This window comes from Euprymna scolopes, unplaced genomic scaffold, assembly GCF_053919585.1.
Source record: "Euprymna scolopes isolate OS-2025 unplaced genomic scaffold, ASM5391958v1 sca258, whole genome shotgun sequence".
NCBI lineage: Eukaryota > Metazoa > Mollusca > Cephalopoda > Sepiida > Sepiolidae > Euprymna > Euprymna scolopes.
In genome coordinates this window covers 46,453-59,247 of record NW_027633278.1, presented here as the reverse complement: position 1 = coordinate 59,247, position 12,795 = coordinate 46,453, and the positions used below count along the sequence as shown (strand labels likewise).

Here is a 12,795-nt window from a genome sequence, read left to right as displayed (position 1 = left end):
GGCATCTATTTAAACCCTCTATCAGTTCATTGGTATTTTGCTGATGGCTCATAAAATTTACCCCTGCATTATAGATCATTCTTATATCTGGGAATTTATGAACTCCTCCGTTCTTGGTAAACTCTTTATTAGGGTTTAATAACATTTCATTGATGCGCGATGCTGGGCAGAAAGTTGTAACGGGGTTTGCCCCTTAAATGATTTGCAAACTCATCAAACCCTACTGTGTATTTTTTATCATGCTTGTCATTAACTAAAAGATAATAGCTCATTACACCTGCATGACTCCAACCACCGTAGGATGAATTGAAAATTGACTGATTGCCGTACTTTTCAGCCATAGTAATAATTTGATCGGCAACCAAATTAAGTGCAACATCCCAAAAAACACGAATAAATGAATCCTTACCTCTCAAGTTAGTTTTGCGGTCTGTCTTTCCAATAGTCTCTAGATAAGATTTTCTCACCATTGGATAGTTAACCCTTGTTGCATCATAGGTTCTACTAACAATGCCCTTGGTTAATATAATAGTTGGTTTTGCATCAATCTCTTTTACTGACAATGCATCAATTATTCTACCGTGCTTAACTACGGCAAGAAAATGACCGTAATGAGAAGCATGTGGAATATAGCTAACCTTTTTATCAGTAGCATAAGCACTTAAGGAAAAAAGAGCGTTGGTCGAAATAGAAACTGCCCCACCAATAGCAGGAAGAGACTTGATAAAATTACACCTAGTTATATCAATTGAATCAATAGCTTTATTTTCTTGATTCTTATATTTTTTCCTTTAAGTTGTCTCTATTTAAATAATACTTCGACCAAAGATGATGAAATTAGTTTAAAAACTTCACGATAAAAATATACAATTACGAACCATTGTATCCTAACAAGTTTTACCAAGAAAGAATTGGCTGATCTGATCAATTAATCCATCAACATTTGTTCTTGTCTACACAAAATTAACTCATAAATTTGACTTTCTGAGTAAGACAATCCACATCTCATTAGCTACTATAGACAGAAAATTCTAATAATATCTCACGCTAGGATAAATTATCAAAGTTTTGTAATTTAGGGGCTTAGAAAGTGGCGTTAATTTGAATTTTTTCTCTCCTCCCTTTTTGTTATATTCTCTACTTTTTACAATCATGCCCCTATGCTATAGGAAGCCTTTGCCAAGGAATAACTAACCCTAAATTTCATCCAAATATCGTATTAATACATTTATTTCACCTAAAAATTAATAGGTTAAAGTTGATATCATAAAAAACAGTTAGAATAGAGAAACAACCTATAACATAATAAACATAATAGATAATAAATTCCCCATGAATTTCGAGACATTTTCAAATCAGGCAACTGACATTATATTCACTTATGCTCCTACATTAATTACTGCAATTGCCGTATTAATTATTGGTAATTGGATGATTAAACTTATTGTTGGAGTCATCGATAAAAATATGCAAAAAAATGGGGCTGACCCTTCTCTAAAGCCTTTTCTCATTAGCATGATGAAAATACTCTTGAAGGTCATGCTGATTATTAGCGTGTTAGGTATGGTCGGCATTGAAATGACAGCTTTTATTGCTATTCTTGGTGCTGCTGGTTTAGCAGTTGGTATGGCACTTTCTGGGACATTACAAAACTTTGCAGGCGGTGTAATGATATTGCTATTTAAACCTTTTAAAGTTGGTGATGTCATAGACGCTCAAGGATATGTTGGCTCTGTATCTGAAATACAAATTTTTAATACCATTCTAAAAACAGCAGATAATAAAACCATTATTATTCCTAATGGTGGCTTATCAACCTCTGCAATGACCAATTATTCTACTGAAGCTAAAAGGAGAGTGGATTGGACAATCGGTGTCGGTTATGGAGATGATTTAGAAAAAGTTCGCCGTATTATTAAACAACTCTGTGATGATGACTCAAGAATTTTACAAGATCCTGAGGTATTTATTGGGGTTTCGGAGCTAGCAGATAGCTCTGTTAACTTTGTGATAAGAGCTTGGGTGAAAGCTGAAGATTATTGGGGTGTATATTTTGATATGAATAAAAACATTTACAACACCTTTAATCAAGAAAATATCACTATACCGTATCCACAAATGGATGTTCATATGCAAAAATAAACCAACATGATGCATTTAAGCAAAAAATCCTTAGAAGCAGAATTGCCTATAATCGAGCAATCTCCTAAGCATAAAGGCGTGCTAGAATTGATTGTCCAAAGAACTGAGGTGAATGAACTCAGCTACAACTTGGCACTGCAATCATTGAAGTGACTGACGAGCCACACCTTGGTTGTAAAAAATTTGTCCAACGTTTTGGTAAAGATACCGCAATATTTGTTAATTCTGATAGAGCTAAAGCATTGAATTTAAGAGGGGTAAATGCTAAAGTTATTCAATCAGGAAACGTGCAGATCGGCGAAATAATTAATAAAATCGTCCCTTGATTAAAGGTTGTACAAAAAATTGACTAATTATTTTTAGATAAATTCAAATCTTACATAATCTATTGATGACAGAAGCTTCACAAACTAAACGATTTTATAGCATTGATTTGTTACGTGGCTTTGCCGTACTGTTGATGATTATTTATCATTTCTTCTATGATTACGGTTATTTTGGTTATTGGAATATTAATCAAAATCAGGAGCTTGAGTGGATAATTTTTCGCTATATCATCGTATCATTATTTATATTTACAGTGGGAATAAGTATAAACTTGCAACATGATAAAAAAATTTCCATAGATTCTATTATTAAGCGAGTAACTATGTTAGGTGCCGCCAGTATTCTAATTTCTATTGTGACCTTTTTTCAGTTTCCAAATTCATGGATTTATTTTGGCGTCATTCACTTTATTCTCATTGCCAGTTTACTTGGGCTGGCTTTTCGCCGTTTTCCAAATAGTGCTTTGATTCTTGGCATACTAATCTTAATTGGTTCCGCACAAGGTTATCTAACCATGAGTTGGCTTTATCAAGTTGTTCAACCTATCTTCCATTTGCCAAAATATACACAAGATTTAATACCATTTTTTCCTTGGTTTGGAGTGGTGCTAATTGGCATGTATTTTTCTTATCATCGCTTTCATGATATGCGTCCAAGTAAACTAGAAAAATCTCTGCAAAGCAGTCAAAATAAATGTATTATTAGCTTAATATTTATGGGAAGACATGCGTTAGTCATTTACCTTATACATCAACCCATTTTATTTGCTGGTTTTCTAGGCGTAGAATTAATTTTTTGATCAGCCTATGTAGATCTGAAAATTCTGGATACTGTGCTAGAGCTGTTGTTAAATGCCATAATACTAGAGGAATATCCTTAAGATAATGATGTTTATCATGGTCTAGGGCAAGGCGAGAAAATATACCTAAAACTTTGAGATGTCTCTGAATTCCACTGTAATGAAAATCTCGTTGAAAGTCTTGCCAATTAGGTGTTTTATCCACTTTTTTGCACAGGTTTTGCCAATAATTTTTTAGTAGTTCATATTGTTGTTTCTCAGACAATTTCCAATAACAATCCTTAATCAGTGAAACGGCATCATAGGTAATCGCCCCATTGAATGCACCTTGGAAATCTATTACGCCTAATTGTTGATGCTCCTCCTCTAGAATTAATAAAAGATTCCGAGAATGATAGTCTCGATGAATAATTGTTTGTGATTGATTAAGCATATTACTAATCAGCCGTTGTTGGCACTGAATCAGTATATCTTGCTCTTTTATACTTAAGGCGTAATCACATAATTTATTAACAAACCATGGAGCAAAAATTTCTATTTCTATTTGTAGTTTTTGCTCATCATAATTTTCTAATTGTGCATTCACTCCCTGTTGTTGTAAGCCAATCAAAGCATTCAACGCAAATGCTATATAGCTTGTTACTTGAGATGTGTCTTGTTGATAAGCTTTAGTAAATAGCTGATCACCAAAATTTTCAATTAAAGCGAAACCCTGTTCGTTATCTTGCTGAAAAATCTTTGGTACTCTCCATAATAGATTTTTTGCAAAAATTTTTCTTGTCTCGATAAAAAGTGAAAGATTTTCTTGCTCAGGAGGACAGTCCATTAATAAAACTTTATCATAAATACAATCATCAATTGCTAATTGCCAATAACGACGAAAGCTTGCATCGGCAATAGGTGAATGCAATTGATAATTACAATTTAAAGAATCTAGCCACTGCTGGGCTAATTTTCCTCTAAGATCTTGTTGAGTTTTTACTAACACCATTGCCTTAAATTCTAAATGGGGAAGTGATACATCACAGAAAATTCATTCAATAAATCTTCACTTATTTTAACGTTTGTTAAAACCATATGCATCTTTTATTTTGATACATATTTCTGCTCAAAATGGGTTGAATAATATTTTTTAAATGTACTATTATCACCCATTTTCCCTGTCACAATAAGGGTAGAAAAATTCTGTTTATCACTGATACTGATACTTGCAGAAACAGGCAGAACCATAAACGCCGTGGCATAAGCATCTGCCACAGCGGCAGAATTGGCGATGACGCTACTGGCAATAACGTTATGTTTGATCGGTTTAGCTGTTTTCGGGTCAATAGTGTGGCTGATAATCTTACCATTTTTTTGTTTAAAATTTCGATAGGAACCTGATGAGGCAATGGCTTGGTTTGTTAATTCAATCGTTTGCATAATCATACGTTGCATTGGATCAGGTTTCTCAATGGCTATGGTCCAAAACTGTTGCTTTTTATTTTTTCCTTTTGCCACAATTTCTCCACCGATTTCTACAAGATAGCGGTTAATTTGTGCATTTTCTAATAATTTGGCAGTTTCATCTACCGCATATCCTTTTGCTATAGCTGATAAATCTAAATAGATATTTTTTTCTTTATACAGTCGATTGCCGTCTAAACGTATATACTGATAACCAATTTCTTGTTTAGTCGGCTCTATGTTTTCTTGCCCTGCACCAAATCCCCAGTAATTCACCGCCTTGCCTACCGTTATATCAAAAGCTCCTTCGGTATTCTTACTGATCTCTAAGGAAAGTTGAATAATTTTAGCAAGTTTATCTGATATCACTAACCATTGTCTAACTGGAGCACGATTAACCTGAGATAACTCAGAATTTTCGATATAGGTCGACATAGTTTGATTAAACTGATCAAGATGGCGTTGAATAACCTGTTGCTGTATTGACGGGGAGCCAATATATTTTACTAACCATGTTGTTCCCATTGTTTGACCGTGTAATATCTGCTCTTGCTCTTCATTGGAACAAGCAGAAAGAAGTATTAGCAACATCATTGCTAATACTGACATGGATTTCTTCATGCTAAACGTTTAAATAGAATGTTTAGAAAATAAGAGAGTCGTATAAGGCAATGAAACACCTTAAAATAAGATCTTTTTATTGATTTTCTGGGAGATAAACAATCATTCCCTCTAAATCATCATTCACGCGAACTTGACAACTGAGACGACTATTTGATTTTCTTGTACTGGCTGTCTCTTCTAGCATATCATCTTCATAATCACCTAATGGTCCAGCTTTATCAATAAAACTCTCTTCAATATAAATATGACAAGTGGCACACGCACACGACCCACCACATTCTGCAAGAATTTCACTAATACCATTATAAACTGCTCCTTCCATAATGGTTTGACCGTTAGAAATCTCCACTTCCGTTTGCTCACCGGAATTTTTTTGATAGATAATTTTTGCCATGATTCTTTTATGTTTTTTTATGCAACAGTTTTTTTATGCAATAGGATACTACTATAAAACTAAGCTTGATTTCTCACTCCACTTAGCATAGGTACAAATTTTACTTCACAAATTAAGCTCTCTTGCCATTTAATCTTACCCTCTTCCTGTTTTTTTTTATAGAGCATTAAAACTTGTGTGTCCTGATATTCAATAGGGGCGATAATTACTCCACCAACCACCAGTTGCTCTTGTAAAGAAAATGGAATTTCAACGCAACAAGCGGTGAGAATAATCCCATCAAAAGGGGATTTTTCTGGTAAACCTAAATGCCCATCACCATAAAAATATTCAATATTACTTAAATGGATTTTTTGATGTTTACTTTGCACATTATGATGCAGATGTTCAACTCGTTCAATGGTATATACCTGCTTCCATAACTTAGCTAATACTGCTGATTGATAACCAGACCCTGTCCCTATTTCCAATACATTGTTAAAATAGCCTAGCGATTGGTTAAGCGATTGATAAAGATATGCACTCATGCAAGCCACAATAGATGGTTGTGAGATAGTCTGTGCATAGCCAATAGGTAGGGCATCATTATCATACGCCCTGTGTTGCATAGCAGCATCAACAAATAGATGACGAGGCACATCCAACATCGCCTGCAATACAGCATTCTGAAGTTCCCCTTGCACAACACAAGCAGGCTGTATATGTTTCTTAAAACGCTCAATCAGTAGTGGCGGTATCTGTGTATGTATCAAACTTTCTACCTAATGATTTTCTAATTGGTTCTCTAGCTTATGCAGTATTTGATAATCACTTAAATCTGTATGCAGGGGTGAAATGCTTACGTATCCTTTCTCTAGTGCCTCAAAATCTGTTCCTGCATGGTCATCTTGGCATCGTCCAATCTCGCCAATAAAATAAACCATTTGCCCTTGCTCATTTATTGAGGAAGTAATGGGTGCAGATTTAACCCTTGAACCCAAACGAGTAATTTGCCACCCTTTTATCTCCTCATAAGTCATTGCTGGAATATTCACATTGAGAATTTGACTAATTTTTTGCTGATGCACAAATTCAATAATCTCTAAAGCAATTTTAGCAGAGTCCTCAAATGCATACTCTCTATTTCCATCAAGTGAAAAAGCAATTTTTGGCATATCCATATGACGTGCCTCAATGACAGCTGCCACTGTGCCAGAATAAATAGTATCGTCTCCAAGATTGGCACAATCATTAATTCCTGCACACACCATATCTGGCACAAAATCAAATAATCCGCCTAAGGCTAAGTGGATACAGTCAGCAGGCGTACCATCCTCCACATACCATACATCTTTCTCAACCTCAATCGGCATGAGAGACTTGGTAACGGTAAGCAAGCTACTACACGCACTACGATTACGATCAGGTGCAATAACGGTGACTCGATGTCCTGCTTGTAATAAATGTTTCCTTAGTGTATTGATACCCGGTGCTTGATAACCGTCATCATTAGAAAGTAGAATATGCATACAATAAAATATAGATGAACCAAGATAGATTAAAATCGATTAGATGACTGAGCAAAAAAAATCATTGCCATTATCCGACGAAGAACTGTTTCGCCAAGCAGTGGGAGAAGTTCACCCTATCAAAAAAAGTAATACTATCCCTCCTACACGACCACAGCACAAAAAACAACCACCAATACCAATTTTACAAAATCCATCTACCCAGTCACAACATGCTGATAAAAATATTTATCAAAATTCAATCTCTAAAGTTTCTCCATCCCCAACAGTACCTCTAACATTTACCGATTTACTTGAAAGCATTGAGGATAGTGTGAGCGGCTATACCAATAAAATACACGCAAATTTAGATAAACTGGAATTTAATCGCCGAGGAACTAACTGCCCCCTTTTTCGCAAACTAAAAAAAGGACTCATTGTAGTAGAGCATGAAGTGGATCTACATCATTACACCGTCAATGAAGCCAAACATGAAGTGATCAGAAGTCTCCTATATGCCTATCATGAGGATATACAATGCCTTCGCATTATTCACGGAAAAGGTAATCGCAGTACCGATAGCCATTCACCTCTCAAATGGGCAATCAAACATTGGTTAGAACAAATTTTAATAGTAAGAGGATTTTGTTCCTGTACGCCAAAAGACGGCGGCACAGGTGCCGTTTATGTGTTGCTTGGCAAATAAAAGTACAGCATTACTAACTTAAACACGTATCAAACGCATTAGTGGCTCAAATGAATACATAGCTGAACGTCTTCCCGATGCTTCTCGAATAGTTACTAACAACCCCCTATCCAGTAATGCCCTAGTGAAACGAGCAGCAGATGCGTTAGGAATATCACTATATTTTGTAAACTTAGTATTAAGAAATATGGGATTAGCAAACACAAAATCCAAAGCCTGCACACTCCACTTAGAAGCTAAAATAGACGCAAATTCACTTTTCATTGCTTTGTAGAGATTGCTAATTGATTCGGCAATTTCTATATTTCTCATCGCTTGTTGCTCAAGCGCAGTAAAAAAAATTGCACCATTCTTCCCATGCATGATTTTCAGATACCTCTCGCATGGCATCAATATATTGATTTTTATTATCTTCAAAATAGCTACTGATATAAAAATGTGGCGCAGAGATAATGCCTAATTTCCACATCATCAAGGTAATTAGCATGCGTCCAATTCTTCCATTGCCATCTTCAAAAGGATGCAATGCTTCAAATTCAAGGTGCGTCAATGCTACACGTATGAGTGCTGAATAGGATTCATCATTTATATATGCATATAACCGCTCTAATCCATCTGTCAAGCGAATTGGAAATGCTCTGACCAGATAACACAGCTTGCTGAGCTTCTGTTAATGCTATTTGGTAAAGTATGGTCTCAATGGCTTCAGAACGTGTATTTGAAGCATCTGCTTTTCCTTCCTCAACACGACTAGCTTCATACTGTAATATCTCATCCATGGTACTAATCGTACCTTCCATTCTTGATGATACCACCGCTTCTTGGCTTCTCATTGGTGCCAAAAATATTGTACTATTATGCATACCCTTTAATACTTGATCATAACGTGCTACAGCATCTGTTGCGACTAAAAGCTTGGGCAATAACTTTTCTTTTCGTAGTTCAGTGTTGAGGGTGGAAATTGTCCGTAATGATAATTTGCCGCATTGCTTAGATCAAAATTTATAACAACCATGCATTTTAATGTTAAAATTTTTTCCAAAATGATACACAAAACAATTAGGTGTTAATCCATTTACATCTAATTTGTTTGTTATTCAAAAAACAATAAAAATGAGAAACAAAGTTAATTAAATTCTTTGATTAATCAATTGTATCCAGTGTTTAATCGGTGTGCTAGCTCCACCTTCTAAGAATAATTGACAACCAATGTTTGCCGTAACAATGATATCAGGGTTTGTGCCATTGAGATAGCTCAGTTTATTTTTCCTGAGTTGTTTAGCAATTTTAGGTTGGAAAAGAGAATAAGTACCTGCTGAACCGCAACATTGATCGCTATCGGCAAACGGTAATAATTCATAACCCACTGTTTTCAATAAGGCTTCTACTTTCCCTGTATTATTTTGCCCGTGTTGTAGCGTACAAGGGGGATGGTAGGCAATTTTGCAAGGCTCTTTAACATTATTTTGCTGTAGATGTGATTGTAAATATTGTGGCGTAATGAGTTCGCTTAAGTCGACACAAGCATCGCTGATTATTTGTGCTTTTTGTATCCATTCCTCCGATTCATTACTGGTTTGCATCACATAGGCATAATCTTTAACCATCGCTCCACACCCTGAAGCAGTGATCACGATATAGGTAGGATGTTTGTTTAGCTCTGCTTCCATGAGTATTTCATACCAGCATTGAATGTTGTGCTTAAGTTGCTGATTGGTGATTTTACTGGCACTCATATGATGAGCTAAAGCCCCACAACAGCCCGTATCAGTAGGCACAACACGATAACCTAATTTATGTAGAAATTGTATGGTTTCTTCATTGATTTGCGGTTTAGCAACAGATTGAACACAGCCAGATGGCAAAATGACAGTGGCAATTGGATTCTTAGGCATTGAATGTTTTTTCTGCCCATATTGCCCATATGTTTGCTCGTTAATTGGAATGTGCTGAGCAATGCATGATGGCATCGCTGAACGCAGAAACATGCCTAAACGTATAAAAGGATACAATCGCTTATTGTACGGAAGCAACCACAATAGTAATGTGCGCAGTATTCTAGCAGACAATGGGCGTTTTAAACGTGGCTCTAAAAAATGCTTGGCTATATCCATTAATCGGCTATATTGCACAGAAGATGGGCAAGTGGTTTCACATCTTCGGCAGGTTAAACACCGATCAAGATGTCGTTGCACATTGGTAGATGCCTCGCCTTCTTCTAATAAATTTTTAATCTGATAAATTCGCCCACGAGGTCCATCCAGTTCTTCACCTGTTAAGCGATACGTTGGACAATTGGCATTACAAAAACCACAATGCACGCATTTTTGAATTATGCTTTGTGCAAGATTGCCCTGCTTGGTATCACTAAAAATAGCATGTAAAGATGACTTCATCGAGATTGGAAAAGATGTTGATTAAATAGTTTGTGTGGATCGAAAGCATGACGTATATTTTGATGAAGTTGCCAAATGGCAGTACTCATTGGTGAGTAGATAATACCGGTTGGTGACGGGGGTGATAACCATTTTTCATAATGCGAACAGTATTGCGATAGATGGGATTGCTGTATGGGTAATTGCCTTGAATCGTACCAGCGGATAGCACCACCCCAATCAATTAACGTAACGGGGGCTTCAGGAATGAGAGGCCTACTACATTGTGTATAGAGTTTATAATACCCTTGATTAGAAGATTCTCGCATCACGGATAACTGATACCTTGCAAGTTGTTGCCAAAATATTTCACTCTCTGGTGTTTCTTGCAGTTCATGTAGCTGAGAAATAGAATACTCAATTGCTGATTGAAAACCAGCTAAGCGACATTGTAGCACGCCTTTATACCAACATAAACCACTGATGGGATGAGGGTGTTGTTGGTATTTTTGCATCAATTTAAATGCTTCTTGCTGTGAACATTGGTAAGAAAAATAACGTGTTTGTTTGGGTTTTGGATTCACCCTTAATGAAAGCTCCAACACAATCCCTAATGTCCCCCAAGCACCCGCTTGCGGACGAAATAAATCAAAACCTGCAACATTTTTAAAAACCTGTCCACCAAAGTGCATCACCTCTGCTTTGCCGTTAAGTACTTTGCATCCTAATAAACTATCACGAATTAAGCCTTTCCAAGGTCGAGAAGTACCACTTATCCCACAGGCAATCATACCTCCTACTGTGCTTTCTTCAGAAAATAGAGGGGGATCAAAACTTAAATGCTGATTTTTATCGTCTAAAATTCCCACAAGCTCTGTTAACTTTGTCCCTGATTTAACAGTAATTACTAACTCAGTGGGTTCATAACTCACAACACCTTGATAGGCTTGTGTTGAAATCAATTGAGCTTCACTTGATGCATTTGGGGTGAGAAAATTCTTGCTATCACCTCCACAAATACGCAACGTGCGATTTTCTTTTATTGCCTGATTGAGAGTGGCTTGTAGGGTTTTAGTAAAATCATCCATGTCGTATCCCTTGCATTTTAAAATCTTGGTATGTCTGCATGTTTATGCTGCTTGCCGTGGCGATGTACATGCATAGCACCAAATTCGGCACAGCGATGCAAGGTTGGGATATGTTTTTCTGGATTCATAATATTAAGCGGATCAAATGCCTGCTTAAGCGTGCGAAATTGTGCTAACTCTACAGCACTAAATTGATAACACATTTGATCAATTTTTTCTAAACCAATACCATGCTCACCAGAAATCGTGCCTCCTACCTGCACACAAGCTTGTAAAATTTCTCCACCAAGTTCCTCACAACTTTCTAACTCACCGGGAACACTCTCATCATAAAGAATAAGGGGATGAAGGTTTCCATCACCAGCATGAAAAACATTGACGACACGCAAACCATAGTGATTAGATAGCTCTTGAATTCGCTCCAGTACTTTTCCAATATGGCGTCTTGGTATCGTCCCATCTAAACAGTAGTAATCAGGGGAAGTAAGCCCCGTGGCAGGAAACGCTGATTTTCTACCTAACCACATTTGCTGACGTTCTGCATCATTTTGTGATACTTTTAAGCTGGTTGCACGATGCTGATACATGATTTTTTGTATCCAATCAACTTGCTCCTGTGCCTCCTCTTCACAACCATCAACTTCACAAATAATCATGGCAGCGGCATCTCTTGGATAACCGCATGGCACATAGTCTTCAACCACATTAATCACCGCCTTATCCATCATCTCTAAACCAGCCGGGATTAGTCCGTGAGAGATAATTGCCCCGACACAATCCGCCGCTTCTGTTACACTGCTAAAACCTGCTAAAATCACCTTTTCCACAAAAGCCCGTGGGATTAATTTCACCGTAATTTCTGTTACCACTCCCAACAATCCTTCAGAGCCAATTAGCATGGCTAATAAATCATAACCATTTTGTTGCATACACTTTTGCCCTATCTCAATTTGTTCACCATGTGCTAATACCACCTTAGCAGACAATACATTATTAATAGTCAAACCATATTTAAGGCAATGCAAACCCCCTGAATTTTCTGCAAAATTTCCACCAATAGAGCAGGCAATTTGTGAAGAAGGATCAGGAGCAAAATATAAACCATAAGCAGCAGCTTGCTCAGAAATGGCAATATTTCTCACCCCAGGCTGAACCGTTGCTGTGCAATCATGTGGGTTAATTTCCAACACATTATCCATCCGACTAAAATTCAGTGTGACTCCATTAGGATGTGGTGTTGATCCCCCCGATAGTCCCGTACCTGATCCCCTAGGCACAATGGGGACTTGATAGTCACGGCAAATAGATACAATTTTTTGTACCTCTTGTTCATTTGTTGGTGAAACAACTAATAGTGGCAATTGTGTATAAGCCGTCAGTGAATCACATTCATACGGCTTGAGTTCA

The 12,795-nt window shown here is 36.8% G+C and overlaps 10 protein-coding genes across 10 annotated transcripts; 2 read left to right on the top strand and 8 right to left on the bottom strand.

Annotated features, from left to right (window-relative positions):
- Positions 1 to 1,332: 1,332 nt before the first annotated feature.
- Positions 1,333 to 2,142, top strand: LOC145274103 (small-conductance mechanosensitive channel-like). The gene has a single exon (XM_080127279.1). It carries the CDS (start codon positions 1,333 to 1,335, stop codon positions 2,140 to 2,142), a length of 810 nt encoding a protein of 269 aa, XP_079983405.1.
- A 1,070-nt stretch (positions 2,143 to 3,212) lies between these two features.
- LOC145274102 (N-acetylmuramate/N-acetylglucosamine kinase-like) lies at positions 3,213 to 4,259 on the bottom strand. Its single transcript, XM_080127278.1, has one exon. The coding sequence runs from the start codon at positions 4,257 to 4,259 to the stop codon at positions 3,213 to 3,215; it is 1,047 nt and encodes a 348-aa protein (XP_079983404.1).
- A 95-nt stretch (positions 4,260 to 4,354) lies between these two features.
- On the bottom strand, positions 4,355 to 5,335 carry LOC145274101 (FAD:protein FMN transferase-like). The gene has a single exon (XM_080127277.1). The coding sequence runs from the start codon at positions 5,333 to 5,335 to the stop codon at positions 4,355 to 4,357; it is 981 nt and encodes a 326-aa protein (XP_079983403.1).
- Positions 5,336 to 5,411: 76 nt separating this feature from the next.
- Positions 5,412 to 5,732, bottom strand: LOC145274100 (2Fe-2S ferredoxin-like). Its single transcript, XM_080127276.1, has one exon. It carries the CDS (start codon positions 5,730 to 5,732, stop codon positions 5,412 to 5,414), a length of 321 nt encoding a protein of 106 aa, XP_079983402.1.
- A 59-nt stretch (positions 5,733 to 5,791) lies between these two features.
- LOC145274099 (protein-L-isoaspartate O-methyltransferase-like) lies at positions 5,792 to 6,379 on the bottom strand. The gene has a single exon (XM_080127275.1). The coding sequence runs from the start codon at positions 6,377 to 6,379 to the stop codon at positions 5,792 to 5,794; it is 588 nt and encodes a 195-aa protein (XP_079983401.1).
- Positions 6,380 to 6,493: 114 nt separating this feature from the next.
- LOC145274098 (5'-nucleotidase SurE-like) lies at positions 6,494 to 7,240 on the bottom strand. The gene has a single exon (XM_080127274.1). The coding sequence runs from the start codon at positions 7,238 to 7,240 to the stop codon at positions 6,494 to 6,496; it is 747 nt and encodes a 248-aa protein (XP_079983400.1).
- Positions 7,241 to 7,283: 43 nt separating this feature from the next.
- LOC145274097 (putative DNA endonuclease SmrA) lies at positions 7,284 to 7,925 on the top strand. Its single transcript, XM_080127273.1, has one exon. The coding sequence runs from the start codon at positions 7,284 to 7,286 to the stop codon at positions 7,923 to 7,925; it is 642 nt and encodes a 213-aa protein (XP_079983399.1).
- A 1,130-nt stretch (positions 7,926 to 9,055) lies between these two features.
- LOC145274095 (glycolate oxidase iron-sulfur subunit-like) lies at positions 9,056 to 10,321 on the bottom strand. The gene has a single exon (XM_080127272.1). It carries the CDS (start codon positions 10,319 to 10,321, stop codon positions 9,056 to 9,058), a length of 1,266 nt encoding a protein of 421 aa, XP_079983398.1.
- Positions 10,318 to 11,388, bottom strand: LOC145274094 (glycolate oxidase subunit GlcE-like). The gene has a single exon (XM_080127271.1). The coding sequence runs from the start codon at positions 11,386 to 11,388 to the stop codon at positions 10,318 to 10,320; it is 1,071 nt and encodes a 356-aa protein (XP_079983397.1).
- A 17-nt stretch (positions 11,389 to 11,405) lies between these two features.
- On the bottom strand, positions 11,406 to 12,587 carry LOC145274093 (glycolate oxidase subunit GlcD-like). The gene has a single exon (XM_080127270.1). It carries the CDS (start codon positions 12,585 to 12,587, stop codon positions 11,406 to 11,408), a length of 1,182 nt encoding a protein of 393 aa, XP_079983396.1.
- Positions 12,588 to 12,795: the final 208 nt, after the last annotated feature.